Genomic DNA, 27084 nt, shown 5'->3' on the forward strand with positions numbered 1-27084 from the left:
ATGAAAGAGACAGACAGATTGGAAAGGAGAACAGAGAGCAGGATGTGTGAGAGGTGTTGAGAACCGGTTTGTCTTTTTTTTTTTTTTTTTTTTTATTAATGGACACAGACCTGAGTCACATTCTGCAAGTCTACACAGCACGTGCTTAATCAGTGGAGTGATATATTTCAACATGTTTGACAGTTATAAAACACAGTATTATCTGTCCTGACTGGTAAAACTTCCTGTTTTCAAGTCAGACTTTGATGCAGATAATACTGTTTTAACTACCATATGCAGACTCCTATATGATGACTTTGAGGGAATTAAAAAAAAACAATAGGTTTAGTATATATTTGATGGCCATCTTCGCTTGGAGACTATTTTTACAGAGGAGTACAGGCAACTGAGAGAGATCCTCATCACATGGTGCAGTAACAATCACCCGAGGCTCAAAATCAGCGAAGCCGATGAGCTTATGGTGGACTACTACGGTGTGCCTGTTAGCGTCTAAGTTCATTGAGAGAAAGAAATCAGAGTAAACTGCTTTTTATGTGTTTACGTGTGGGCGGGCACCCAACATTCACCAATTCAGTATCCGACCACATGTGAAATATAGTCACATTTTCCCCTTTTCTGATTCTGAGTGATGGCAAGGAGCCTAAAAAAAGAAGGATTCTGCTTTGGTGCCAGGCTGTGGCGACAGCTGTAGTGAAGTCTGTCGAAGATGCATGAAGAAAGACACTAAAACCACAACAAATCTACCTCGCATGACTTCTGACGAAGTAACGCCTCCAGAAAATGGAAGAACACAGTTGAGAGAGTAGATGACCATCATTATTCCCAAATGATTAACAGGACTCATAGTATTGTGACCAAACAGGGCAGGTCCAACCAAATATTACAGATGAGACTGCAGTTATACTGCGGGCAGGAACCTTTCCCCCACACGAAAGTAAGAAACATACAAAGTGTTGATAAAAAAAATTTGGGGAAAATTGTGGTAAGCCTACACTCTGAAGTGTCTCCTTTCATTTTCAGGAGCCATTTCCTCATCAGAAGTCAAACGACATGGATAGCTTGGGTTTTAGTGCGTTTCTCCGTGCGCCTCCCACAGACTTCAATACAGCTGTCACCAAAGAAAGACACAGTAATGTAATTAATTTTTTCCTTAGGGTACCTCGAGTAATGATAACATGGTAAAATAACAGCCATAAAAACGTTTTTGCAGAACTCTATGGTGTCATAGAGACGTCAACCTTTTGGATATAAAATATCACCACTTCGTCATTTTACCCCGTTAGACATTTGTGAGAAATTTTGCGATAACTGGTGTAACCATAGTAACGCTTCTTCAGTCTGCATTGTGTTGTGTGAGGCATGTTTTTAACCTGGTAACAAAAATGGAAACAGATTTGGTCAATCACGTAGGCACAGCTCTGAAGAACAATAAGCCAATGTTAGCTTAGCCTCCCACCTGATCGAGCTGGCTACAAATAATTTGACACAAATAACCAATTTAGCAGATTTAGGCAAGTGCAGTGCTCTCACGCTGGCAAAGTGCTGACATGACAGCTGGAATTTTTCAGCCATTCCCAGAAGAGGTTTGCTAACTAAGAATGATACCCAACGCAACCATAATGGAAAACCATACATTATATTAGTGTCTGAACCCTTGAGTTATGGCCAAAAACATATTTTGTGGGGGGAAATCAACCTTGACTTTTGTCCACCAAATTAATCAGTTCAACCTCGAGTCCAAGGGGACAATTCTGCCAAATTTGAAGGCGTTCCTGAGATATTGCATTCACAAGAATTAGACAGACGGACAATCTGAGGACATAATTCCTCCGGTCATGGCGGTCACTGGCATGGAGACAAAAACATACAGGCAGCATCATGGACATGAGCAGTCATGAGAGCATTTCTGTGTAAACACTGATGCTTCCAGTGTTCTTACACTAGTTTAAAAGGCCCTCAAGAGATTTGACATTCAAAATAAACCGGTTGTGGTTTTTCAGCTCTTACAGCTACAAGTCAGCACGTGAATGAGGTCAGCGCCTCCTGGAGCGAGTCTGAGCTGAAACCTGTGGTTATGAAACAAGAGAAAGGCCCGGTTTTCCACAGGGTCGCCAGTGAAGGACTTTTCCTGGCTTTGTCACAGAAGCCTGAGGTCATCACTCATAACAAACAAGCACTGCCAACACTTAAATGAAGGCAGCAATGACTGAGAGTTGCAAATTACTCCAACCCACAAGTGGGCCTGCAGCAGTAAAAGTGACTAAGCTTTCACCAGATACAGGAGCTGATGCACAGAAGTAATGATTAAATGTTTTATTTTTTATTTTTAAAAGAGGATCCTTTATCGAATGCACACATCACATCCAGCAGTGGTTATGACAAATACTATGACTGTACCTTCCCTGAAACTGTGGTTGACAGAAGCAGAATACCAATCTGATTATCAAGGTAAAGCTGGTATCTGCTGCCACCCAGTGGCAGAAACACTAACTGCATACCAAACAAAAACAACAGTTTTTGCTTTTTCCACACATAATGGCATGTTTGCCTATCGAGAAAAATACCTCATGAAGACAGTGTTTGGCTGCTGTACTGATGAGCTGTTCTGTTTCCAACAAAAAAATAAAAAATAAAAATCTATGGAGTCTCAGTTGTCTTTGTGCATTAAAAATATTGCATATAATCTTCACCAGGTACAGGGGAGAGGGCCAGACTTAAAGAAAACACCACAGACTCCACTACCATGTAAATTCCAAATAAATTTATTTCGTAATTTCATCCACTGTACAAAGCAAACATGGAATCTTCTGGACACTGACGTGACTGAGCTGGAAAAGCAGATGGACTTTTGATTTCCATCAAAGAAACAGAAATGATTACCTAGAGGGAGGGGGAAAAAAACAAACTCAGAACATGATGTCTTGTTAATGTTTCCATTTCCAATTATGTTAACAACTGTAATTAGTCCTGCATCACTGCTGTGCAGGATTAAACCAATTACTAATAATAATAATCATGGTGCAGGAGCTGATTTGTCGTACCACAGATCTACGACAGAGCCTTGAGGATGGCCTCGTTGGCCTCTATGCTGATCTGAACCTCTGCCCTCGCTGCCTCGTCAGATGTACCGGCCAAGTCAGACTGGGCCTTCTCCAGGTTGGCCTTGGCAGCCTAAAAATAGATAGAAAAATAGAACACGCCCCAATGAGACACAGAACATGATGATAAAGACAACAATTTAGATTTTTTTTTTTTTGCAACATCAAGCACATCCTCATCATCTTAGACAAATCAGACTTGACCAGACTGATTATCCTGTAATTCAGATCATCATAATCAAGGCAGGTATACAGCCTGCAAAGCTCTACTCATCCTAAAATCCTTTAGACGCCAACTGTGGTGTCGGAGTCTGAAAAGCAAGACTGAGAAACGACGAGTCAAAAGTGAGGAGTAAGACTAGCAGAGAAAATCCCCACTGCCTCTTTGCTCTGAAAGCTCCATTTGTCACAGTAGTGATTAGAAACGAGAAATGCCAAACATAGCTGGAAGTTAAAGGTCTCCCAGTAGGGATTTGACACATCTGCTATAACTCAACAGTGACTGACCTTTCCCTCCTTATTAACAGCGTGGGCACATGTGCATTTTCCAGGCAGAGTGGAGGACAACGAGGAAAAAATAACTCATTTACTGCTATGAAGTCAACTTGACAGTGACACTGGCACAGCCCGAGGTCAAAGACAGACACCTCCGTGGCGAGCGTGTAATGACGTAGCCTAGCATTAACAAGACTGACATTTAAACGAGGGCTCAACATTCAAGTCCAACTGCAACACTGATCAGATAACCATCAGCTGGGAGGATCAAAATCAGAGAGAGGAAAAAAAACCCATCTCACTCCAGTTCAGAGAACAGTCTCTGCTGTCAAAGATCATGTCCCTGCTGGGGGGACAATCAGTAATTATGCAAACCTCAACAGCCTGGATGTGGACACCCATCACACAACTCTCATTAAAGCATAAAAAAAGATCCATAACGATTGACTAACCCACAGTAGACTGACACTGTGAAGACATCATTTGTCAACACGGAATAGTACAGGAGCAATAACTTGACATGTTTCAAATGTGGCAAAGCAGTTTAAGTGTGACAAAATGATGAAGATGTGCGCCAATGGTTTAAATCTTATGTATAGTTTGTGACAAAAAAATTACTTCACACATACTGTAACAGGAAGATACTGGCACAAAATTTAGAAATAATAAACAAAGAAATGCAGGGGGAAATAATCCAAATAATACCAAAAGAGAAATTGATCTTTTTGCTTCTCCACTTCAACAGGGAAATCAATGTTTAGAATGAACTGCACAACAGTTGAAACACTCAAGGACACCTCAAAAGAAATAGTGTTCCTTCTCCACAGGTTTTGTAAAGCAAACTTAAAGACTGTTAGACCAAGACATCACTTATCAAAGCTCTATTACGTTAATATAATGGAGCAAGGCAAATTAAGCTCAATTTCTCTTCGAACAAAGGATTAAAAAATTATGTTTTGTACTGATTGTACTTGCTCAAAGAGTGAACACACAATTCAGGAAACTGTGATACTATAATTACAGACTTGTTTTTATTGTGATGTTCTGAGTCTTTAAGTTCAAAGGCTGTGGTACTAGTCATTAAACACCATAAATATTGATCCCTGGCACTTACAGGTACCTCATTAAATATATGTAGCATTAGATCATCTTAATACATTACACAGCTTATAATTAGGAGATCGATATCTTAATAGATCAGGTATTTCAAGTAAATAAAAGGACTGTTGGAGGCAATTATAGGACACAATATGACACAATCCAATCAATTATGATTTGTATCGATCAAAACGCAGTCTGGATATAACTAATTGCGCTTTGTTCAAGTGAGTGGCAGAGGTAAATAAAAATCTCTGACATGTTTTGTTTTGTTTAACTTTTTCAAATTAGCTGCTTACTAGAGATCTGCCACCAGGAGACTGCTCCACAGACGCTCTTATCTGTGACTATGTGAGCATTATTGGCACTGGACCAAACTACTGTGACGCATATAAAGGGGGGGACGCAATCTTTAAATAGTTAAAAACACATTGTTATGCATCTATAATTGGCACAACAGTTTAAAGCATATTATTCTACAACTTAGAATGAAATGTTAACAATGAAGGCTGTTGAGGGGGACAAATCAACATTTTGCAAAACCAGTATCTGCTAGTACATTTGCAACACTGCCCACAAAGGTATAATACATACAGAAATATCAAAAGCATGGTAACTACACTGTTATAAACTGGATTGTAAAACTCAGCTGACAAATTCCTAGTCTCCCATGGTACATATGACCATAGTGGCGAACATCAGTGCAGATGCCACTTTGGTTTGTACATGAGTGGAGCAAAGTGGACATAATACTCACAGCAACGTCCAGGTGGTCCAAAGGAACAGCCTCCTCAGCCAGCAGCTGCACTGAAGAATCAGCGTTTACTGTAACCGACCCACTGCTCACTGTGTAAAATAAAAAAACACACATAAGACTAAGTAAACATGCCAACATTCAGTCATGTTTACTGTTGTTTATATCCAATGCAATGAGCAGTATAGATCTGGAATGTCCTGCCATACTTTCAGGGTACTTTCTGATGCACAATGTATTTTCTCATTGAGTGCTTCTTATATCTACGTCAACAGCTTAAACATGTCACTTGACTATATTCTAAGCTAATAAGTACCCTTTTTAACAAAAGCATGTTACATTTTTGTTGGTTTTACATAACTACAATCTCCATGAATCTAACAGCCACACTGTCAAATCTGGGTGGATGGCTGAGCTACTTACAAGCAGTGATTAAGTTACAGAATAGTGCACACATCATAACCCCTTAGAATGGGGGAGAAAACTGAAGCAGAAGACATACACCACCTTCTCTAGACTGTCATCACTAACATCTTTGTGGACTAGTCAGAGCAGATATTAACATTTGAATACTTTGAGCTGAAAAGAACACTGCCAACAAAAGAAACAAATCAAACTAAGATGGGTATAATTATACTTATATCAGCTATTGTGAATAGAGAGCGATGTGACATCGTCTGACGTTTCATAAAATGTGACAAACCGTTATTTACTGCTATTTGCCTATATATGGACAAGCTACTGTTGGTTGGCATCAAAGAATACTTTGGGACCCGACCCAAGGTCATTGATTTGTAATGCAAAATCTCACCAAAGTATTTGACAGCGGAACCGTCATCATTAAAGACTGTGACGACACCGGGCCTGAGCACCTGCAGGGTGGGTACATGGGCAGGAAGGATGCCAAACGCGCCAGTAAGTGTGGGCACGTCGACCTGTTTCACACTGGCCTCTTTGAAATACACCTGGAGAGTGGAGACAGAAGATGGAGAGATGCAGTTAATGACTAATAATCAGACAAACGCCAACAAATGGTAACCGATGATGCAGCTGCAAACCTGTAGCATTTATAATAAACACACGTGCAATCAATTGCTATTTCAATATGATCTGTCACTTACGTGATAACTCATTGTGCAACATGATGCATGCACTTGTGTTGTTAATTTCGTCCACATTTTAACCACTGGATCAAATGCATTGGTTTTACAACAGAGTGTGAGGTTGACATGCAGCACTGGGTCAAATTGGACTCGTATTGAGGAACAATGGACTGAATTTAGTTAAACATGGTCGTAGGACGAGATTAACCTCAAGGTTAGAGAGCTCTGCATTTAACACACTCCTGCTGAGCTAACGGATTTAAACTGAAGCTTAAAGACACACAGTTAAAGAAATATGCAAACGAAAAGTACTTTATTGTCACTGCAGTGGAATAGAGCAATATTTAAGTGGTGCCGTTTCGCAAAGTAACATTATACTTTGCCACACTGCTGGTCAAAGACAGTGAATGACAGCCAGGTTGTCCATAGTTAGCTAGCTAGCTAAGCTAACAGTACAAGCTGTACCGCTGCAGCTATATGACATGCATGCGTGCAGTAACTACAATACTATGTGTAGCAACTGTAGCGAAACCATGTAGTAGTACAGAATTGCTAAATGACCCAAACACATACGCTTCCCTGAGACCTGTGACGTTAAGTTACAACGAGAATCGAAGTTAGCCGTGTAGCTAGCTGGGCCCGAGAAGCCTAGCCAATAACGTTAGCTAGTTACCTGTGTCGGGGAGGCGAAAGTGAAGGACATCTGCGGGGCGCCGGTGGCGGCTTCGGCGTAGGAGCGAGTTTGCCTCAGCGCGGGGAGAGCGCGACGGAGAAATCTGGCTGCCAACATGTCTGAAAATCAGATTTTACTCAAGTACAAGTGAATGACAGAGATCCTCAAGCCCTTGCGTGGAGGCTGTCGATGTGCGGCGCTTGGTAGGACAAGGACGTTGGTACCCTACCCAAAAGGCTTTACGGTGGTGCTAGGGATGCTGGGTAGTGTAGGCATTTGAAAACAGAGCGGCGCCGCCGACACTTATACGCTTATGGTGTTTATTGTGGACTCGTTGTGAGTTTATGAGGTCGTTTATCATCTTGTTAGCAACATAAGTATTATAACTTTGTAGTAAAATGAACGTAGCTAGAGACAGCCCGAATGTGTGTGTTTTAGCTATTTAGCCGGAAATACCTTTAGGTTTTCATACTTGTAGGGTTAACATGTATAGCTAACAACATTTAGGGAAGAGTGTAGCATTTGGGTACACATTTATTCACAATATTTGATTATTTTTTGTATTCAGCTACTGAGGACGTACTGCCAGAAGATGGCGCCGTGGTGTCAAATGCTAGGTAGGCTGTGACAGACGGGGGGAAAACCCGGCAGTCCAGAGTGGGACAAGGTTTTGTAGCTCTTATCTAGTTTTAATCACTTGTGTTGCGTTTAATGGCCCTCGCCCTCACACATAAGTAAACTTAATAGCGTGCTCATCAACGTGCACTGCTTCAACCATGTCCCCCTACCGTGACATAAACAGATGCACGAAATTTTATCCGCACAGTTGCAAACATATGCAAAAACAGAATAAGAGTTAGTTGTCATTCGTTGACACTTTCAAGGACCGAGCAGGCATCAGGCTCATTTTTTATTTTTTATTTTTTTGAGAAACTCCCTTCAGTCACTCATCTTCTTTACCTCACTCCTTGCGTCACGTGGTGCGCTTCTGACTGGGTGGTGGGCGTGTCTTCAACAGTGGGGTTTCATTCATAAATACTTTTAGCTTTAAAAAAGCCACATTAAAGTGTTCACAGAAGAGTCTCGTTGTATTGGCTTCTTCCTCCGTCTCTTCCTCTCTCGCCCCTCCACCCCCCTACCTGGACCGGGCTGGTTGAGTAGGTGAGTGCTAACCGTCGCCGCGTGCTCGTCTGTTTGTGCAGCCAGTTCAAAAAATCGTGAGCAACGTTTTTCTCTGCCCGTCGGTGTCAGCAGACTGATGGAAATCACGGGCTTCTGCGAAATATTTTTTTTAAATTACTTGTATTAACCTGCTCGGAATGCAGCCGCGTTTCATCCCCCCTCCCCCCATTTTTTTTTTTTTTTTTTAACTTCTCCAGCAGCTGCATTTCATCATGTGATGCGATTTTTGTCTCCTTCCAACTGATCCGATCAGCTGAAGAAAACAGCTGCCGGAGCCAGAAACGATCGAAGCTCATTATGTTGTTCCGGGGAAAATTAATATTGCATTACCGAAATGCTTTTTGATGCAACAGTGTCTCATTTTGAACAGATCCAAAAAAAAAAAAAAAAAAAAAATCAAATTCGGTGTTGTTCTGGGGAGCTAATGGTGTAATTATGGTTCCTCCAGGCGAAAACAATACAGTGTATAATAGCAGTAATGCAGCTAGATTGTGTTAAGCATGACGGGGTATGCCATTGCCGGGGACCCCCACGTCTCACCATCTGCTCATCAACTAATCAATAGAGAGATCTTCAGCGTTTGCAACACCATAGAAGTGAGCAATCCTCTATAAAGTATTGATTTTCATAGATTTAGCTTTTATAATTATGGTATTCCTGTATTATTGCATTAAATGAATACAAGCAGGTAGTTTCACCTTCCTTAATGATTCTGGCCGATGTTGTCATGTTTTATTGTCATGAAGAAAACACAGTGTCTGTGATCATCGCCACTGAAAACAGGCTGTAAGTGCCTTTTATTTCAAAAGGGGCACTGTGTAGTTTTGGAGAAGAAATTCAAACTCACAATTTTAATGTTTACAGTTTTAATGAGGTAATAACACAAACTCAGAAATATGTATTTGTTGCCATAAGGGAATAAACTCTGTTCAGTTTATTTAGTATTTTAAGCATAACAAAAACAAGTCAATGATTAAAATTTCTTCCCCCAAAACAACATAGTGCACCTTTAATGCTTCTCGAAAACTTATGCGCACATTAACCAATCCTTCTGCTGTCTGTTTGCTCTCAGTCATGCAGCACTGTCGTCCTGTCGCTCCTCGGACAGTGGGTCAGCCCTGAGGGGGAACACCGCTGCTCTGGGTTCAGTCGGAGGATGCAGCAAGGGAGCTGAGGAGGAGACTCCTGAGCCGAGCCACAGCCTGACACGCACAAACACGCGGGCACACACACATCCAGAGCTGCTGCTGCTGCGCACTGCCCTCCATCAGGGTAAGACACTCGGGCTGGTAGAAAGCAGGATGTGGTACAGTACTGCGAAGGAAAGCATTCTGGTCACAGCTTGATGTGTGTTTCCCGTAACAGTTTTCATGCTTGGATGGTAGATGTAGGGAGTTTTTTAGACCAGGCTGGCAGCAAAGAGCTCGGGCAGTAGCTTACAGGTTGTGGTGTTGAAGTTGGGTGCTGCAGTGACTGGCAGGCGAGCAAGGAGTGCTGACTGCTGCTGGTATGTTGCTTCTACCCTGCTGGGTGAGTAGATCCATCCAGGTGTGTGTGTGTGTGTGTGTGTGTGTGTGTGTGTGTGTGTGTGCGCAGCGCGTGGGCGTTTGGTGCAGCAGTAGCAGTATTAATGGCTATGATCTGTAAGAGCAAACGCATAGCAGCAGCGGCATTGGAACTCTGCTGCTGGAGCCAGTGTAGTGAAATCTGCTGTAGCTCTTTCTATCTGTGTGTGTGTGTGTGTGTGTGTGTGTGTGTGTGTGTGTGTGTGGGAGGTAGATAGATAGTCTTCAGGCTGATATGGAATTATGGGTGATGATTTACGGCCGAGATGCCAGCATTTGCATCCTCTGTGGGATTGGACGCATGCGCACAAGCACACATACTTTTGGTTTCTGCCTCATCTCGCAGTCTTTTATGGCTGTTAGAGATTCAACAAGATTTTTTCTGCTGCAATGGGCGTCTTTTATCACATCATAAAGTGCTATATAAATGTGTTTTTTTTTTTTTGCTATGTTATTAGATATCATTAAAGGACGAGCAGTATTCTGTGAGTTCAGAGAAGTTTTTATTTTATTTAATAATGCAGGTTAAGTGCTGTATCTTTGGCGGATCACTTTGTGTTTTGATGAACAGCTATAGTAACAGCCATTTCCTCTGCATGTTTGTGTGTGTGCATGTGTTATCTCTCAGGGGGACTCTCTAGTTGGCCTGGACCATGAGCAATGAGTCTACCGTCTGGACCATCCCACCAGAAAACTCCACAGTAAGTCTGTCTTTCGCCACTGGCTTATTCTCCAGCTTCCTGTGTGCGTGCGTGTGTCCACCAGAACCCTCATATTCTCTCCTGGCCTATCGACTGGCTAATAGAGAACATCCTGACCTGGACCTGAAATAATTAAATCTCTGATCTAATCTGAGCTTTAATTTCCCCTTGCAGAGAAATTATAATGTGACGTCAGATCGTAGCGCTCATTAACACTTGCTTTGCACTTGCTCTACCCCCGGGTGAAGTACGGCTTAACACTCCACCTGTAAGATCATTGTTTGTCATGTATCGACAGCCTTCTATCTTTACATGACCTTGCTTGGCCCGCTGTTCTTCTTTATTCTCCCACTCATGTAACCTTTTGTCATTTTATTCAAACCATTTCAAACTCTGCCCTCTAGCCTACATGGGCACAAAGAAACTTGCTTGGGAAAGCACGTTTTTGCTATTGAAATTGGAGAAGCAAGGTTCAACTTTTTTTTTGATGGGGAAAAAAACGCTGAAATAAATCTATAACACTAGTAAATTAATAGTAAAGGAATATAAGACGATAGTGTTAAACAAAGATGGACAAAAAATGGACTATATATACGAAAATCACCTGAAGAAATAATACATTTATTATATATAATAAATGTATTATTTCTTCAGGTGATTTTCATTATTTATTCATCCACTGACATATATCCTTATAATTCAAGTTGGGTTTTTCACAGTAAAATGTGGTTCCTAGCTAAGAGCTACCTGATGTGCTAATTGTTTAAATGGTGTGATATGTAATTGGCCACCTGTCAAAGGTCAGTCCTAGGGAGCAGCATATCGTGATAAAATTTAACTGCTGCTCACCGAAGCTGGCAGCACAGTGGCGCAGCTGTTAGCGCTGTTGCCCCACAGCAAGAAGGGCCTGGGTTCAAGACTAGGCACGTTCTCCCGGTGCCTGTGTGGGTTCTCTCTGGATACTCCCAACTTCCTCCCACAATCCTAAGACATGCAAATGTTAGGTTAATTGGTTAGTCGTAATTGTCCATTGGTGCAATTGTACAGTATATATGAGCTATGTGATGAACTGGCTTATCCAGGGTGTACCCCGCTGTTGTCCAGTTCCAGCTGGGATTAGCTCCAGCCCCACATGACCCTCAAAAGGATAAGCGGTTTCAGATAAAGGATGGATGCTAACTGTAGCCTTATTCCATCTCTCTCAGTGGATGCTTTGTTTAAGTTATTTAATGCTGCTGGAGCAAAAATAGAAGGAAATCAAAATCAAAATCGAAATAAAGAAGATCCTGCATGGAACTGCTCACCAGGCAGGTATCGCCAAAACTAACCCAAATCTAATGTAGATGGATAAATATTTATTTTTCATTTGTTGTTTTTTATTTGAACGGTCCCTTTTACTTTTGCATGACGCTACTCAGTAATAGCTTTTTACCTTTTGTGCAAACTTATGTGGTGATTCGATTGACATAGAGGCAGAGAATTCAAGATGTCTTGTCCTTCTCTGTTCAACACTGTTTAACTTTAGAAAACTTGGTATTGTTGTCTATAGAACATACTAAGCTACGATGCATTCTATACCAGTGCTCCTTGTGTGGTTCTTTATCTCGGCTGTAGTCCTGCCTGTGGGAGCTTTCTCTTAGCTAAGGTACAATGTAGACAGGTTAATAGCCCTGGCATTTATTGAATAATTGTACTGTTGCATTTATAGATTCAATTTATGCAGGCCAACTTACCAGTGGGGCCAAATCAATTATTTAAGCTGCATGGTGTTACTGGGAAAGTAAAGCAGCTGCACAGTAAGGTAGTCAAATCCAGGCTGCAACTGATGTGTCAGGCTGGGATTTGTCTGATTACATAAATGGCTTACAGGTGGTTTCTCCAATGTAAACAAACAAAATCGAAATACGATGGTCCATTTTCGTTAACGTGGTGAGACTAAAGTATTGTGACAGTATTCAAGTGTAAGGCTTTAAAGAGAAGAGAAAGTAAACGTTGACTCTGAGTTGAGTGCAGACAGGTTTCTGCCTCCGTCTTTCAGCTAGGAGAAGTGTATCATTAAAGCAGAAGTTAACCCAAAAAGGAAGATTCAGTCATTGTCCACTCACCCTCGTGCTGATGGAATGCCAAGTGAGAGTTTTCGTCATCCACAAACCATTCTTGGAGCTTCACAGCAAAACAGCGTTGCAGTATTCTCCTAAACAATTGAAGTCGTTGGGGGACAAAACAACTGGAAAATACGGCTATACATTCTAGAAGTTCCAGAAATGTTTTGTGGCTACATAAAACTTCACCCGACCTTCTGTCAGGGTGAGGATGAGTAGATAAAGACTGAATTTCCTTCTTTTTGGGTGAACTTATCCTTTAACCATGAGTGAACACTTTCAGTACATCAGTGTTTATGTGGGAAGCTCTTTGCTTTTTCATTTTTAAAGTAGCACTCTTAATGTCCAAATTCGGTCCAGGAAGACACCTACCTCTCATGCTGTTATATCTACTTGACTTCCACTCACTGCCTACTCAGAAATCTGACTTGTATTAAGGTACAATAACAAACTAACAGTCCATCTATCTATCTATCTATCTGTCTATCTGTCTATCTATCTATCTATCTATCTGTCTATCTGTCTGTCTATCTACTCATCTGTCTATCAGGAGATCCCAGTTGAGGCCAAGGAGCAGCAGGATGGTTATGTGATCCTCTTGGTGATCCTGTCCATCTTCCTGGTAGGAACGTTGATCTCAGTCTCCGTCTTCCTCATCACCTTCCGTCGCTGCTGTCGTGGAGGGAAATTCTGTGCCAGGTACAGTGCGGAAATTCTTCATTTTTATGTAGCACTTCAGCACTTCACTTTTCCTTTTTTCATCATGTTGTATCACGGTCTCTGCATCACATTCATGAAAAATGCATGCTCGATGCTTGCATATCTCATCAATAACAACATTTTCGCTAACATTAGGTGAGACACCTGATTTACCTGTTGGGCCTCAGACTTAAGAAGATGACAGCTTGTGTTTACCTAAAACAAGCTGTTAGTCCAGCTGGCGGAGACATTAAGAACGCCAGCAAAGCAAGTACATAAAATAAGCACAGCGGAAACGTAAGGTTGGGCCACCGTGTTTGACTGTCTGGCTTTCAAGGTCACAGTTACGGCTGAAACAGCAACAGATATAAACATGTTTGCTGAGTCTCCTCAAAGCAAATTAACAACAAACTGTCTACCTGAAAGTGACTGCTGTTAGCGCTATTTATAACAGTGATTCAATCGTTAAAATTAAACTGCAGGACACTGTGAGGAACCAACAGTAAGGACATAAACGCAGCAGCTGCACTATTTAATAACAAGAGCACTGAAATGAAATGATGATACTGAGGCCAGAGAATGTGCCGCTGTTGGTTTTCATTATAATATATTATATTGTTGCCTGTTATCCCTTTAATTTAATCCCTCAAACCCTCCTCAGTCCAACGCAATAACAGCAAACTTTTTCAGCCTTGAAATTTCCCTCCAACTTAAATCAACAGCACTCCTACGCAGGTTAAACAGAAACTGAAGACTCTTTGCTTCTCAAAGTTGCTCATCCAGCTGCACACTTGTGTTGCATGAAAGCACACGCGTGCACGCTCGCAAGTACACACAGTTTGTCGACAGATGGAGACTACCCTCCCTGAGCTCACACGTAACCACCATTCAGAGACTGGCTGGCGCTTAAACGTGTGTACTCGCGTAATAGATAACACTTGTCGCAACTGCAAATGAAGCTAACTACTTCCTGTGGAATCGTCAAGTTTGCTCCACCCAGCGAGAGTGATTACTTTAACAGACGTGATTCATCTGCGTTTAATCAGCATTAACATAGCTACCCCCCGAGATGCTTTGTCCCTCTCTTCAGCGGCACGCATCATCAACTACACTCAAATATATGAGAGCGAACCAGCTAGATGCAGATAAACATATGAGAGCGCAGAGGCTGAGCCGTGAAAAGGAGAGGCTTGCCGGGGGAGAGCAGAGGAGAATTGGGCCGACTGGTACAAATGATGAGTGTAATGAGATTTCATAGCAGCCATCGGCTGTGATTAATCTTGCGTCTCAACCCAGCCCTGTGTGCACACTGAGAATGTGCACGCAACACACACACAGTATGGGGAAGCGGGAGCCACAGAGGAAATGAAAGACAAGAAGAAGCACAGATCGGGGTGGACGGAGAAATCCCTCAAGTCGCTTCACACTCACTCACACACAAGCACACACGCGCGCACACACAAGCAACTCTTAGCTCTGCACAAAGAGATCAGATGGTGAGAAATGATGGGGAAAATCTTTCAGTGTCTTTTGTCTGCCTCATGAAGTACATTCTGGGCGTGGGATTCAAGAAGCTCGCATGGAGGACCACCACCATTTAGAGATGCTGAAAGATTTAAATGCAAAATGCACCAGAAGAATAAACAAGATGACCTTTATTGTGTGTATTCTGTGTCCTCAAATGTACAATCCAATAAAGCACCATGCTTTATCAGTTGAAGAGGTCCCCTGGCCCCAAAGGTTATCAAGTTACTGGCAATGATTTAGGTCCTCATTGATTATACAGCCAGGCAGCCATTTAGACAAACAACACAGTTCAGTCCTATGGTCTTGTACTTATAGTTGTCTTAAAGCTGGAATTAAACTCTCAGCATGGTTTCATAGTGAAAGCCTTGTACTCTGCCCACATCAGTAGGGTTTGACAGACGAAAGACAGACTTCAGGAGTAATCACGTCAGAGCATTGATCTAAATGTCATTCTGTGTGCCACAGGGCCAGCGATGACCCTGAGAAAACCAACACCACCTACGTGGAGGAGTCTCAGCCCACCCATGGTAAGAGAAACCATACAAAGACGAAGAAATGTAGGGAGGAAGTGAGTAAGTGAGAGAGGGAGCAGTGATGGAGACAGGCAGGGCTGGATGGAGGGATTGGATTGATGGAAGCGGGGGATATTTTTATCGCGTCAGCACAAACGTGTAATGTCTGTTCCATTAAAATATTGTGATCGCAACCCAATTACTTTAAGTAACTGTGCCATTCCTGGAACACATTTGGTCATTTTTGGACCAGTGGATGCACTCTGTCTCCAATGAAAAACGATTTATTAAGAGGCAGCATCACTTTGGCACCAAACTGCTTGGGTAAGGCTTTTTGTTTAGTTTTTTCAGTCAGAAGTTGGCCATGTTACTATACTTATCCTCTTCAAAGGCGTCAGAACATCTGATACTTCACTTCAGTTATACAGTCAGCATAAATATACAGCATTACAGACATGAGCCAACTTCAGACCGTCTTTTTTTAGAAACAACGTCTTGGGCATTTTATACCTTCATTACATAGTTGACAGTCAAAAGATGAGACGAGTGGAAAGAGATGGGGAGTGGAATGCATGGAGGTCCTTGGCTAGATGTTAAACAGGGACCCGATGGTTCATTGTTGGTGCCTAATATATGAGACATCCCCTATTAGCGCAGCGATGTGCATATACAAAAGGTGTGAAAACATGAGACTACGCTGACATGCTGCTCTCATAGTGGAAACAGTGGTATTATTGTTGGCGCAGCTGGCACAAAGAGAACTGGATTGTTTTTGTTTGCCTCAGAGTAGCAACCAACCATTAATTAAGTCTATAATGGAGACGAGGAAGCAGAAAGAAGTGGCGCCTTTTTGTTCATTTTCACGGGAGATTTCGTGGCTGACGGCAGGAAAAACTTCACTGTAAAATCTGACAAGGCCATCTTAATTTGAGTAAACCAATTACCTCCAAATTACCAAAAACGGAAGACTTGAATTTAAGTAGTAAGAACTGAACAAACTTCAACAACTTGAAATTATTAGTTTACTTTAATTGGCACTTTTGAGGAAGTTGGATTACTCGTTTTTCAAATACCCAGCCTCTATGAGAGCAGGATAGTAGCTCACCTTTTCTTATAGATATATGAAGCTGTGTTATAACTGGTTAAAAATATTTACATCGTAAACATAAATACATTTTTATGTCACTGAAATCCAGCTTACTTGATGCACATCAGTTAATGAATGAAGCAACTGTGAGTTAATCCTAAACTGATGATCTTTTAATCTTTATGTAGAAATCAGTATTTTGTTGTACATGCTGATGTAAATACAAATCCCAGGTCATAACAGTTTTCAGTAAATGCTAACTACAAATAAAACTCATTACATCATGACAATGTGTGTGTTGACAATGTGTTGAAAAGTTGTATCTTGAATTAAACGTAACGCTAGTTAAACACCACTTAAGGATATGATTTGTACCCTTACTGTAATGTGTTACCACTCAAGTATTGGACATATTAACAATTTTAACAATTCATCAGTTAGATGTTGAGATATTTCACTAAATATGCTGCTGATGCTTGATCATAAGTCAGAAATCATCGCAGTCAGTTGGCCTCGTCTTCTGGGGTACCATGAACTTTGATGACCTGTCTTAGTCCGGACCAAAATTGACCGACCAGTCTACACTGCAATCCATTGAGTCATGCCTGCTAGCTGATTAAAACATTCAAATCACATATACTTTGAATAAATTACAATAAAACTCCTCTCACTCCGTCTATATATGTCTTTCTAACTCTCTGTCTGCCTCCTCTGTCTCTTCCTTCTTGTATCTCTGGTAGAAATCACCATCCGGGTGGATGAGTCAGAGTGCCTGTCTATGGCCAGCTCTCACGACCAAGAGACTGAGCGCTTCCTCTCCACGGGCACCACCGGCCGTCGTGTCTCCTTCAATGAGGCTGCCCTCTTCGATCACGGCAAGAAGGCCCAGGAGAAGGGCCGCAGGTCAGACAGCCACACACAAGCCTACATTTGCTCACGTCCATGCTTTTAATACAGCGATCAACTTCCATTAATGTCTATAAACTTCAGCTTTCCTGCTCTCTAAGATCAAAGGATATGCATATTTTACTGTGCTCATGCCACTTCTGTGGTAGTGTAGGGTTAGGAATGATTTCAGAATGCATTATGTATGCTGTCGGCACAAAGGGCACTCATTCACTCTTATTATTTCAATGCCCTACTTTTCTCTTTAAAGCCTTGAGCCTTATATGTAAATTTTTCAAACAGAATTATACTGCGGGGCTAAATGCAGATTCCAGAGTAGCTCTGATGGGTTTGAAGTCAGATATTTCCCTTGGCTGCTTGTCTCTTGTGCAAGGACAAGTTTCATTATTCATACGTTATCACGCAATTTAAGTCTCATATTTTCGGAGATTTCATATTTAACTGGACGCTGTTCACCCCAGGTACACTCTGACCGAGGGCGACTTCCACCACCTGAAGAACGCCCGCCTCACACACCTCCACATCACTCCCCCGGCACTCAAGATCGTCACCATCCACGAGTGCGAGTCGGCCGAGAACAGCATCACCATGACGACGCACCCTGTCGCTAAGTCAGCACTTTCCATATTCCAGGTGACAGGCTTTAACCTTCTATTACTCCTGATGTGTCATTAGTCGTGACCATGGGGCCTATTAGAGCATCAATCACTCGGGTCAGGGCAAGAAAATGTATCAAGCTAATGTACCCAAACACAGAAATCAGGGAACTCTCTGCCTGCTCATTTCATGAGGCTGTGCACATTGATTACACATTTAGGTGAGGCTGTTCAATCACTGCCTGAGAGGGAATCTCGACCGGACTATTATTCATAGGTGTTACCTAAACATGAAAACTTTGGAGCTACTTCACCTGAAGGAGACCTATTTTGTTGTTGTTGTTTTTCCTTTTCTTCAGTGTTCAGTTTAAGTTCTTGTGCATGCAAAAGATCTTGAAAGTTAAAAAGCCAAAAGTCTGCACCAACAGAAGCACCCTCTCTCCCACAGAAAACACTGCTCCTGAAACAGTTGTCATTGGTCTTGCCTTTAGTTCTGTTACTTTGTGACATAACATTATGTCACATATTTTCATAATTTCTGGAAAGTTTGGGAAAACTATGGGTTTTTTGAGCATTAAAACATGTAAACCTATTCTAGTAGTAACTCAGAATAGAATTATGAATCTGAAAACGAGTATAACATGTCGCCATCAACTGTAGTTGCTAAAAAAAGACTGTAGTTGTAACAGTTGTATTCTGAATAACTGTATTAATCCACAAAACCACAATTGATTCAAAGGGGATAAAATTGTGATCTTCTTTACACTTCTCTCCAGCCGATGCTCTGCCCCCTACCACAAACAGCGCTGACCAGCCTGAGTGTCAATCCCAGCTGTGCCCTCCCTGGAGACACTCTCAACTCGGTGGTGGACACCAGCTTCAGTGAGAAAACTACTGCTCTCAACACCAAAGAGCCGAGCTCTGTAAGTCACCTACAAACACTGTAAAATATACAACACTTCACATCATTTGATAACTTACTGCCACAATGATGACGAAAAAAACTCAATAAAAGAAAGTGATTGTCGTGCTGACAAGCCACACATTAAAAAAACACTATAATGACTATCATTGTTAAATGGTAAGTTTATAGTAAATTAAACTTCAGAGAAGTTATTTGACTGCTTACAATCAATGTAATAATTTATCAACCTTTTATAAAACACTTGTAATTGTATTATAAACATCTGTTGAAACTTTAAAACAAAAAAGTGCTTAATAAATCAGTAAAATACCTATTGACTTAAGTTTAACTATAAATCTACCGTGTAGCACTTGGTGTGCACATGAACAACCTGTTATAGCTGAAGTTAATTGAGATAATTGTTAGTAGAGATAATAATTTTCCTAAGATAGTCTCTCAGTGCACTAAGCGTCTATTCAACCAGTGAGTCATCCATGCAGACATCAGAGGGTCATGCAGCCTGAGGAAGGACCAACAAGAGTGATGGCTGATGGGTAAACAAGGAAGCCCATGTGGAACATCACTGTCAGGAGGGATTACACACACACCACCAGTCTTGGCAGGTTGTCTTTCTGACCACGTTTCTCTCTTTTTTCGCTCAGATCGAGATGATGGCAGCGGGGCCCCGGGGCAGAGGCAGCAGTGTCAGCGTTGGAGGAGGGGCCGCGGTGGGGAGCGGTGCCCCTCCTGCTGGCGTTGGCGCAGGGAGCCAGGGGCCCATGCTGCAGTTCTTCACAAAACTGCGGCGCCACGCTAGTCTGGAGGGGGCCAGCCCCTACTTCAAGATTAAGAAATGGAAGCTGGACAGCAGCCAGAGAGCCTCGAGTCTGGACACCAGAGGTAGGTAATGGATCCTTGATGGTGAAAAGGTTATTATATTATTTTTAGAAACAATCTGTGCCAATGCAGCAGAAAGTGCAACAATTCTCTCTAAAGTTTGACTGTTGGCAGTTTCTTTCTTCGCAGTAAATTCTCTATTTACTCATGTGTTAAGTATTTTTGGCAAATCCTCTCCTGGTGAACAGACAACAGTAAAGCAGGGGGCTCCAGCAACCAACTGTGAGATGCCATTTGCCTGCTAAGAGTCGGATATACACGCAGACACACACACATACCAGACAGATGGCCCAGTGACGTAACGTTTGGTCGTTCCAAATCAATTTGAGCCCCTGAGTAAATGCTCCCCGCCAATCCCCTCCATACATACGTTCCCTAGACGCCCTAGACTCAGGCCTTCTATCACACCAAGGGATCAGAGAAAGAGCACAAAATCCCCTCAGAGACCTCGACAGTTGATGGAAAGCTTTTGTCCTGAATTACATGTCACTTCACTCCTGCCTGCTGTTACACAACTTGTACAACTCGATGCCCTCTCCTCAGGCTCTCCGAAGAGGAGACAGTTCCAGCGCCAGCGAGCCGCCAGTGAGAGCATGGACCAGGACGACAACGATGCGCACCACATAGACCTCATCCAGTACATTGCCCGCACCCAGGACGTCGCCTACCGTCCCAGCCAGCCCACCTCACGCCTCCTCTCACCTCCCTCCACACCACCCCCCTCCCTCGGCAGGTATCTTTAATTCCCTTGCCATTCATCCTGTCCACTGCTTTGCTGCCTTACACTCATTTCTTTACTGTAGCTATAAAAATGTACAGTGACGATGTACAACAGGATACAGCTCTAAGTCCCAATTCTTCACCGCTGTGCCCTTAAAGTGTGCTTTCATAACAGCAAAATCTAGAAAGATTACGTTTTACAAACTCTTCTCTTGTTTTTTTCAGACTAATTTTTTTGGCCAGGACATTTAATGGGGTAACAACACACCACGCTGTGCAACTGTTAATATTATCAAACCACAGTCTGATTTCTGTGTAATGAGATCCCGGCAAAACAAGAGGTCTTTCACAGTCCATTTCATGATTTTAAGCCAGATGTAGGGGGAATCCCAGAGGAGTGGAGTGGAGTGGAGAATTGGGACGCAGGGCTTATATCTTACATAGGAAACCATTCCATCGCTGACATGGTCTAATAATGTCATGTTGTCCACAAAAGTGCAAGGATCACATAGGATCTGTTATTTTAAGCTTGCAATTACAGCAACGCAGATTTGGCCCAATATTAGGTTATGCAACAAAAATAACCAATCTCTTACATAACCATTAATTTTCCCTCACTGAATATTAGATTAAACAGCATTTCCTGTGTGTGTTTGCAGATGTTTGTTGTTCAAAATGAAAGGAATTTCCTGGAAGCTGCAGCCAGTTAAGAAATGTGATGATCCCCGTGCTCCTTAACAGTTTATTGCTCCCGATAAGTTGTGTTTCATACACTACGGATTCTTTAAATTTGCTGTCCCGTGGGAAATTCGGGGGGTTTTCTGGCATCAGTGCTCAGCTAAGTTCAGTTAAAGGACATGCAACAGCAGCCATTGCAAGTCATTAAAATCATTGTGTGCACTGTGAACACAGCAATGTCTCAGATGATTGTGTTCTTCGGGCAAATGCTCTGACACTGACACTTGTTTTGCCTGTCTGTGTCTTTCTTCCCTTCCTTCACTCCTTATTTCTTTCATTTTATCTCATCTCTCCACACCTGTGTGCACACTACAGGGTAGAGGTAGAGGTGATGGTGGAGCCCCGCTGCAGCCATGGAGGACCAGGGGTGATTGGTCTTTCCCCTGATCCCCAAGATGAAGCACCCTCCCTGGCTCGAAGGGAAGGTGTGGACCCATTGGACCCCCAAGATTCCCAGGACACCCAGTCACTTTACAAAGACATCTGGACCCTACGTGCGTCACTTGAACAGTACGCGGCCTCTGACCAGAGCAGCAACAACGACAGGAACTCTGTCTGCAGTGATGCGGACAGCGTGTGTTCGCTGGGTGGACGCACAGAAACGGAAAGAGGAGGGCTGCCCAGCTACCCATCCCAGGATTTAGGGGATGAGGCAGAGGGTGGAGAGGACGACAAGGACATTTTCATGTACATGGATGAGAGGTTGGGGGTGAAGGAGGTAAGAAAGGCGAAACAGGAGAGCACAGAATCAGAGCGAGGGGGCAGCGACGGAGAAACAGGGACTCGTAAATTGCTGCAGATGGACAGCGGCTACGCATCGATAGAGGCTCCATCTCGTGGTCCAGAAGAGCTGCGACTGTTTGGAAGCATCAGTGGCAGCCCTGACAGAACGGCTCATGAGAAAAGGCACCACTTCACCAATGCAGGACGAACCGGCACAATCGGTGAGAGCTTTGAGTCTCATCTCTTCGAGGAAGAGCCGGAGGACGACTTGTTGTTGGGTGCCAGTGGAGGAGTTTCCATTAAAGCAGGTGCTGGTTCACTGAGTTGGTTCCCGTACGGTCAGATGCTCACACCTCGAGAGGCTGCACAGCCTCCGCCTCAACCACCAATGCTGCACCGGCGAGACTACAGCATAGATGAGAAGACGGACGCCCTCTTCCACGAGTTTCTCCGCCACGACCCTCAGTTTGACCAGCAGGAGTCGCCACTAAGAAAGCACCGATCCCGAATCCACCTCCGCAAGCAATGGCAGCGCCACAAGCAGTGGAGCGACCCTGGTGTGAGACACTTCCAAACCTCATTTGACAGACAGAGGACCCCTCTACGCAGGGGTGAAAGTGTGAACTACCCACTGGACACAAGCTACCACAGCACGCTTCCCCGCATCGTCAGTGCTCCCGATGAGGAGACCAGTGATGGTACTGGCAGCACACCAGACACTCCAAAGGCGACCACTGAGAATGGGGGCAAGGACAGGGAGCAGGGTGTCACTGCCAGAGAGCACACCTCCTCTTCCCCACCACCTCTTCATCCCTCAGTCTCAGACAAAGATGGAAGTGAGCACCACGACCCTCAGGAGGAAAGCAAACAATCCGGACTCCCTCCTGAGCCCCTGGACGAGCGCTCACCCTCTCAGCTGCCCGACTCCTCAGGCTACGGCCCACAGACCATCACAGCCGAGCTCACGGACAAACTGACTGCTAACCTGGACGAGAGGCTGTACACAGGCCTGCGCAGGACCAAGGACACGGCCACCGAGTGTGTGACGGTGACGGCCACACACGCCTCTCCAGACCACAGCCCAGTGTAGCAGGGCTCCAGTCGTCCTCCTCGTCATCCTCACACCTGCTGATACACATTTTTCCTTTCCATCTGATTTAAATGTCTCTCTGTATACAGCTTGAATGGTGTGATCCAGATCCACTAACACACAATGAAAAATGTGCTTTATATTAATCCATGATTGAACACATCCTCCCAGAACATCCTGGGTACAGTTGATCTCTAGACATGCAGCTTAGTCTCTCTTTATGCCTGTGTTTATTACAAAGCTGTTCAGTTCATATTCAACTCATAATGATAACAGAGCTAACATATCAAAAATCATTTGGTTAAGCATTGTTTCCTCACGTCTGTTTCTGTCTCTGCTGCTGTCACTCCTGTCTCCGCTCTCCAGTATAAATACATGAATCTGAGGGCCGGTCTGGCCTCTGTACTTGTTGATCCACTGTGAAACCAGGTGCTATTAGACATGTAGAAAGCTACAGATCTGGACTCATGCATTAGTGGAAAATAAGTAGCCACTATTACTATTCAGCAGCTAAAATAATCATCTAGAATACCATGATTGATCTAACAAAGCTAGTTGTTCAAAATGGAGATCAGTAGTTCCCAACTGATTTGGGTCCCAAGAGAAGTCTGAGATGATTAAAGTAGTAATTGCGGATTCCATTTCTAGATTAACGTTTGCTAATGTTGCTCTCGAGAAAGCGCATGAAGTCTCATCCTTTGGACTGTCGAAGGAAATCCAACACGAGTCCTTCACAAAGAAATCGTCAGTTCAGCAGCATTAAACAACTTAAACTAACTTAAACAACAAATCGACCGCACGCTGTTTAGACAACCGAGAGAGACGTTGGAAGGTCTTGTTTTTCACGTCACATTACAATCCGCTCACGTTTGGCGAATAAAAATGTGATTAACACATGAACACTGTTGCAAATTATTACATAGAACCCCTTTAATGAAACGTTAGTCAATAGTTATTTCAATTTTAACAAACATGAAATGTTTTATAAGCCATTTATTAAAGTGTAAAAATGTAACTTATTTTTTATTAACTTTACAATTGCTTAATAAATGGTTTATAAATAATTTAATTATTCATTCGCACTCAAATATTAATCAGGTTTATTTAACTATAAATGTGCCATTTATTAATGAAGATGATTACAAAGAGTTACCATGAATTTATTAACATCGTTTTTTTTTTGTTTTTTTTAATCAACATGGAAATTATGATAGCGATTGGGAGGAGTGTTCAACAGTTTTCACATCGACTGATGAAATATGTCAATAGTCATATTACAAAAACCTGTACAGCTACGTCAACCTCGTTTAATGGATGTAGCGAGCTAGCTAGCTGTGTACAGGGAAGAGGTCCCTATTCTTCATCTCGCCTAGACTGACAAATGGACATTGTTTTGTTTTGAAGGGGACATGAGCCAAAAAGGTTTTAAACCACTGGTGTAGATAGACCTTTAGCAAAGTTACTTCTATAAGTGTCCTGTTGATTGTCCTCATTGAGGATTTTCCTACTGGCCGCGATACTTTCCGCTTTGACTGAAAATGCTTCTGACAACTGTGTTTTTTTTATTTATTTATTAGTTGTTTTTTGTATTTTTGTACATCCGCATTGCTTAAATGACAATGAAAACTGACAGTGTGGCTGGTTTGAAGAGGACAGGTTCTGCATCAGGAGACAGAACGAACAACCGAGAGAGCCACTACCACTCTGGTACTGTGTCAGTCACAGATTGGACAGAATTTATAACTCTCTAAGTTTGTCTGGGCATCACTGACGTCACCTCCGTCAGACTCTGTCTTGTGCAACGGTTTATCAGACGAAAGCTACTAGACAAGATGGCTGCTTTCCTGTGAATAGGGCTCACAGAACAGGCTTTATTTGTGCACATCTGACATTCTTGCTTTCCCCTCCTCTTCCTCTTCGTCTCCCGAGACATTTGACAGCGGAGTCGATGTCTCCCTCAGGAGAGACGAGAACTTCCCTTCCCCCTCCCCCAGCTTATAAAACCAGAAGATACAAAAAATTAGTCGTTAAATCCACTTTATTTTTCACTCTCATTTGGTTAAAACAAACCGGTCCTGCCGTTCAAATGAAAGTCACGACCGGAATTACGTAGAAAATCCTTTCTGCTGCTCACAGACATGTGGTTTGACATCCTGAGCAGTAGCAGCAGGTTGTAACCCAGATTCTCTCATAAAATCTTATCCTCAGAGGGGCTGTTGGGCTTTCCGTCTCTCCCACGTGCAGAGAGGGGAGCCACTGCGGAAGAGCGTGTTGAATATTAATCATAACAAGAGAAGGATTCCCCGCCTTTAATCCCCCCCTGTCTCCCTTTGCTCACTCTCTGATGCTGTTACCATGCGGTTAATTGAGCCGACTGTATAGAAAAATCAGGAGGAAAAAAACGCATTATCCCCATCTCTTTGTCTGGGTGTGATGATGCTGCTCCTTTTCCAGCCTGCCCAGATTACATCTCGCGTGACAGCAGTCCTCTTTTGAGGCTAAGTGGATTCTGAGGCAGGAGCCGCGTTCCTCATTAGGCGAGCGGTGACTGAGATGAAAGGAGGTGAGCGCAAAAAAAAGGAGCAGAGAGGAAAGCGGTTTATTTATTTATTTACTTATTTATTTAGCTCTCTCCTCTTTCAACCCATTGAACCATTATGTCACGATGAATAAACACAATGCGCAGAAAGGAAATGAATATCCCCCTCTTAGTTATGTTGGAACCGATGCGCCAAGGATGCTAGTAATTCTGGCGAAAAAGGGGAAGACTGGTGCGCTGCCCAGAAGCTGAAATTTCACGGAGCTGAGTCAACAGTGCTGCAAATTTTAAAGAAAAATGGCCATATGGGTTAATTTCTAATCCGTCCATTTGTACAAAGATGAAACTTTGCTGTGTATACAAGCACAATGTCACAGGAGCTATAGACTAAATCGATTACCTGTGCTAGGTTTAGACAGACACTGTATTACTGGGGACACTGTGTGTTTGTTTACTAACCAGTAGCCTGTCAAATGCATTGATGCATAGCTGTGTGTAGACCTGCATGAGAGTTAACATTTTAGTATTAAACCTTCATGTTTTCTCAGACTGACGCTTCGAAAAAATGTTCATAGTTGATGCTCATTCGGCAGAAGTCGAAACATTGGTATGACTAGAGATTTTGTACTTTATGGAATCTACTTTTCACGAGTCATGCTAGGATGCCGTAACTGACGAGATTTTGTGAGATTTATCTCTTTGAAAGTAGAAGTATTTTATGTATTCCTTGCTTGTTAGTAAACCGCTTAATTTTCTCGAAGAAGAAAAAAAAAAAAAAAAAAAAAGACGAGCTTTCTTAACAACTTTGCTTTCGTTGATCCAAATCTGTTGAGCCTTGAGGGACCAATCCGTTGAAAAAGGAAAAGAAAAACAAAGAAAAAAAAAAGAAGTGTTATTTTAGGGTTGTTTTCCAATCTGTGAATAAATGAATGAAGCAAAAACAGTTCTAACTCGCCTTCTTTCCAGGGAATGGTTTATTAATCGAGGCGTGGGAACAGATCACAGATAAGGTTCCCTCTCATGAATCTCATTTAATTTTTTTTCCTCCGTTGCTAAGGCTCGCATTGATTTCTTGCTCGCTCCTTATCACCTCGTCCAAATTAATTGGAGAGAAAAAGCCAGATCCAGCCTGTGATCCACAAAGGGAACGTCTCAAACGCCCGCCGCCTTCTTCACACCTTAAGTCTACCCCACCGGCCAATACCTTCAACAGCAGGGCCAAAGTTTAGATGAGAGCCAGCAGAGAAATATGGCCACATGAGGACACTGCTTTGCCCTGTTAGATTCTTGTTTTAGTATTTATCATCTTCATAAATTGAGCACATCTGTCAGCTCATCTAAATCAGCCCAAATCTGTCTTTCCCTGAACACTTTT

The 27084-nt window shown here is 42.7% G+C and overlaps 2 protein-coding genes across 4 annotated transcripts; one reads left to right on the top strand and one right to left on the bottom strand.

Annotated features, from left to right (window-relative positions):
* Window positions 1-2746: 2746 nt before the first annotated feature.
* Window positions 2747-7474, bottom strand: atp5f1d (ATP synthase F1 subunit delta). The gene is made up of 5 exons (XM_030432992.1): window positions 7222-7474; window positions 6257-6410; window positions 5449-5537; window positions 3042-3171; window positions 2747-2880 (listed from the first exon to the last, which is right to left on the bottom strand). Exons 1-4 carry the CDS (start codon window positions 7336-7338, stop codon window positions 3049-3051), a joined length of 483 nt encoding a protein of 160 aa, XP_030288852.1. The 5' UTR covers window positions 7339-7474; the 3' UTR covers window positions 2747-2880; window positions 3042-3048.
* A 737-nt stretch (window positions 7475-8211) lies between these two features.
* cbarpb (CACN subunit beta associated regulatory protein b) lies at window positions 8212-26574 on the top strand. 3 transcript variants are annotated; one of them, XM_030432988.1, is made up of 11 exons: window positions 8212-8382; window positions 9476-9675; window positions 10597-10669; window positions 13322-13470; window positions 15463-15524; window positions 17337-17499; window positions 17964-18135; window positions 18875-19021; window positions 19665-19902; window positions 20443-20632; window positions 21673-26574. In XM_030432988.1, exons 3-11 carry the CDS (start codon window positions 10622-10624, stop codon window positions 23168-23170), a joined length of 2667 nt encoding a protein of 888 aa, XP_030288848.1. In that variant the 5' UTR covers window positions 8212-8382; window positions 9476-9675; window positions 10597-10621; the 3' UTR covers window positions 23171-26574. The 3 variants fall into 3 exon arrangements, with proteins under 3 accessions (XP_030288848.1, XP_030288849.1, XP_030288851.1); XM_030432989.1 differs by lacking the exons at window positions 8212-8382; window positions 9476-9675 and adding an exon at window positions 9682-9933; XM_030432991.1 differs by lacking the exons at window positions 8212-8382; window positions 9476-9675 and adding an exon at window positions 10148-10453.
* Window positions 26575-27084: the final 510 nt, after the last annotated feature.

Source organism: Sparus aurata, chromosome 11 (assembly GCF_900880675.1).
Source record: "Sparus aurata chromosome 11, fSpaAur1.1, whole genome shotgun sequence".
Taxonomy (NCBI): Eukaryota; Metazoa; Chordata; class Actinopteri; order Spariformes; family Sparidae; genus Sparus; species Sparus aurata.

Excerpts from the sequence above, each read along its gene's own strand:
- atp5f1d (XM_030432992.1), bottom strand. The coding sequence starts at position 7,338 with ATGTTGGCAGCCAGATTTCTCCGTCGCGCTCTCCCCGCGCTGAGGCAA. Across the intron at positions 6,411-7,221 it reads CTTTCGCCTCCCCGACACAG|GTGTATTTCAAAGAGGCCAG; the intron begins GTAACTAGCTAA and ends TCCACTCTCCAG. Across the intron at positions 3,172-5,448 it reads TGGACCACCTGGACGTTGCT|GCTGCCAAGGCCAACCTGGA; the intron begins GTGAGTATTATG and ends ATCTATTTTTAG.
- cbarpb (XM_030432988.1), top strand. The coding sequence starts at position 10,622 with ATGAGCAATGAGTCTACCGTCTGGACCATCCCACCAGAAAACTCCACA. Across the intron at positions 13,471-15,462 it reads GGAGGGAAATTCTGTGCCAG|GGCCAGCGATGACCCTGAGA; the intron begins GTACAGTGCGGA and ends TGTGTGCCACAG. Across the intron at positions 15,525-17,336 it reads GGAGTCTCAGCCCACCCATG|AAATCACCATCCGGGTGGAT; the intron begins GTAAGAGAAACC and ends TATCTCTGGTAG.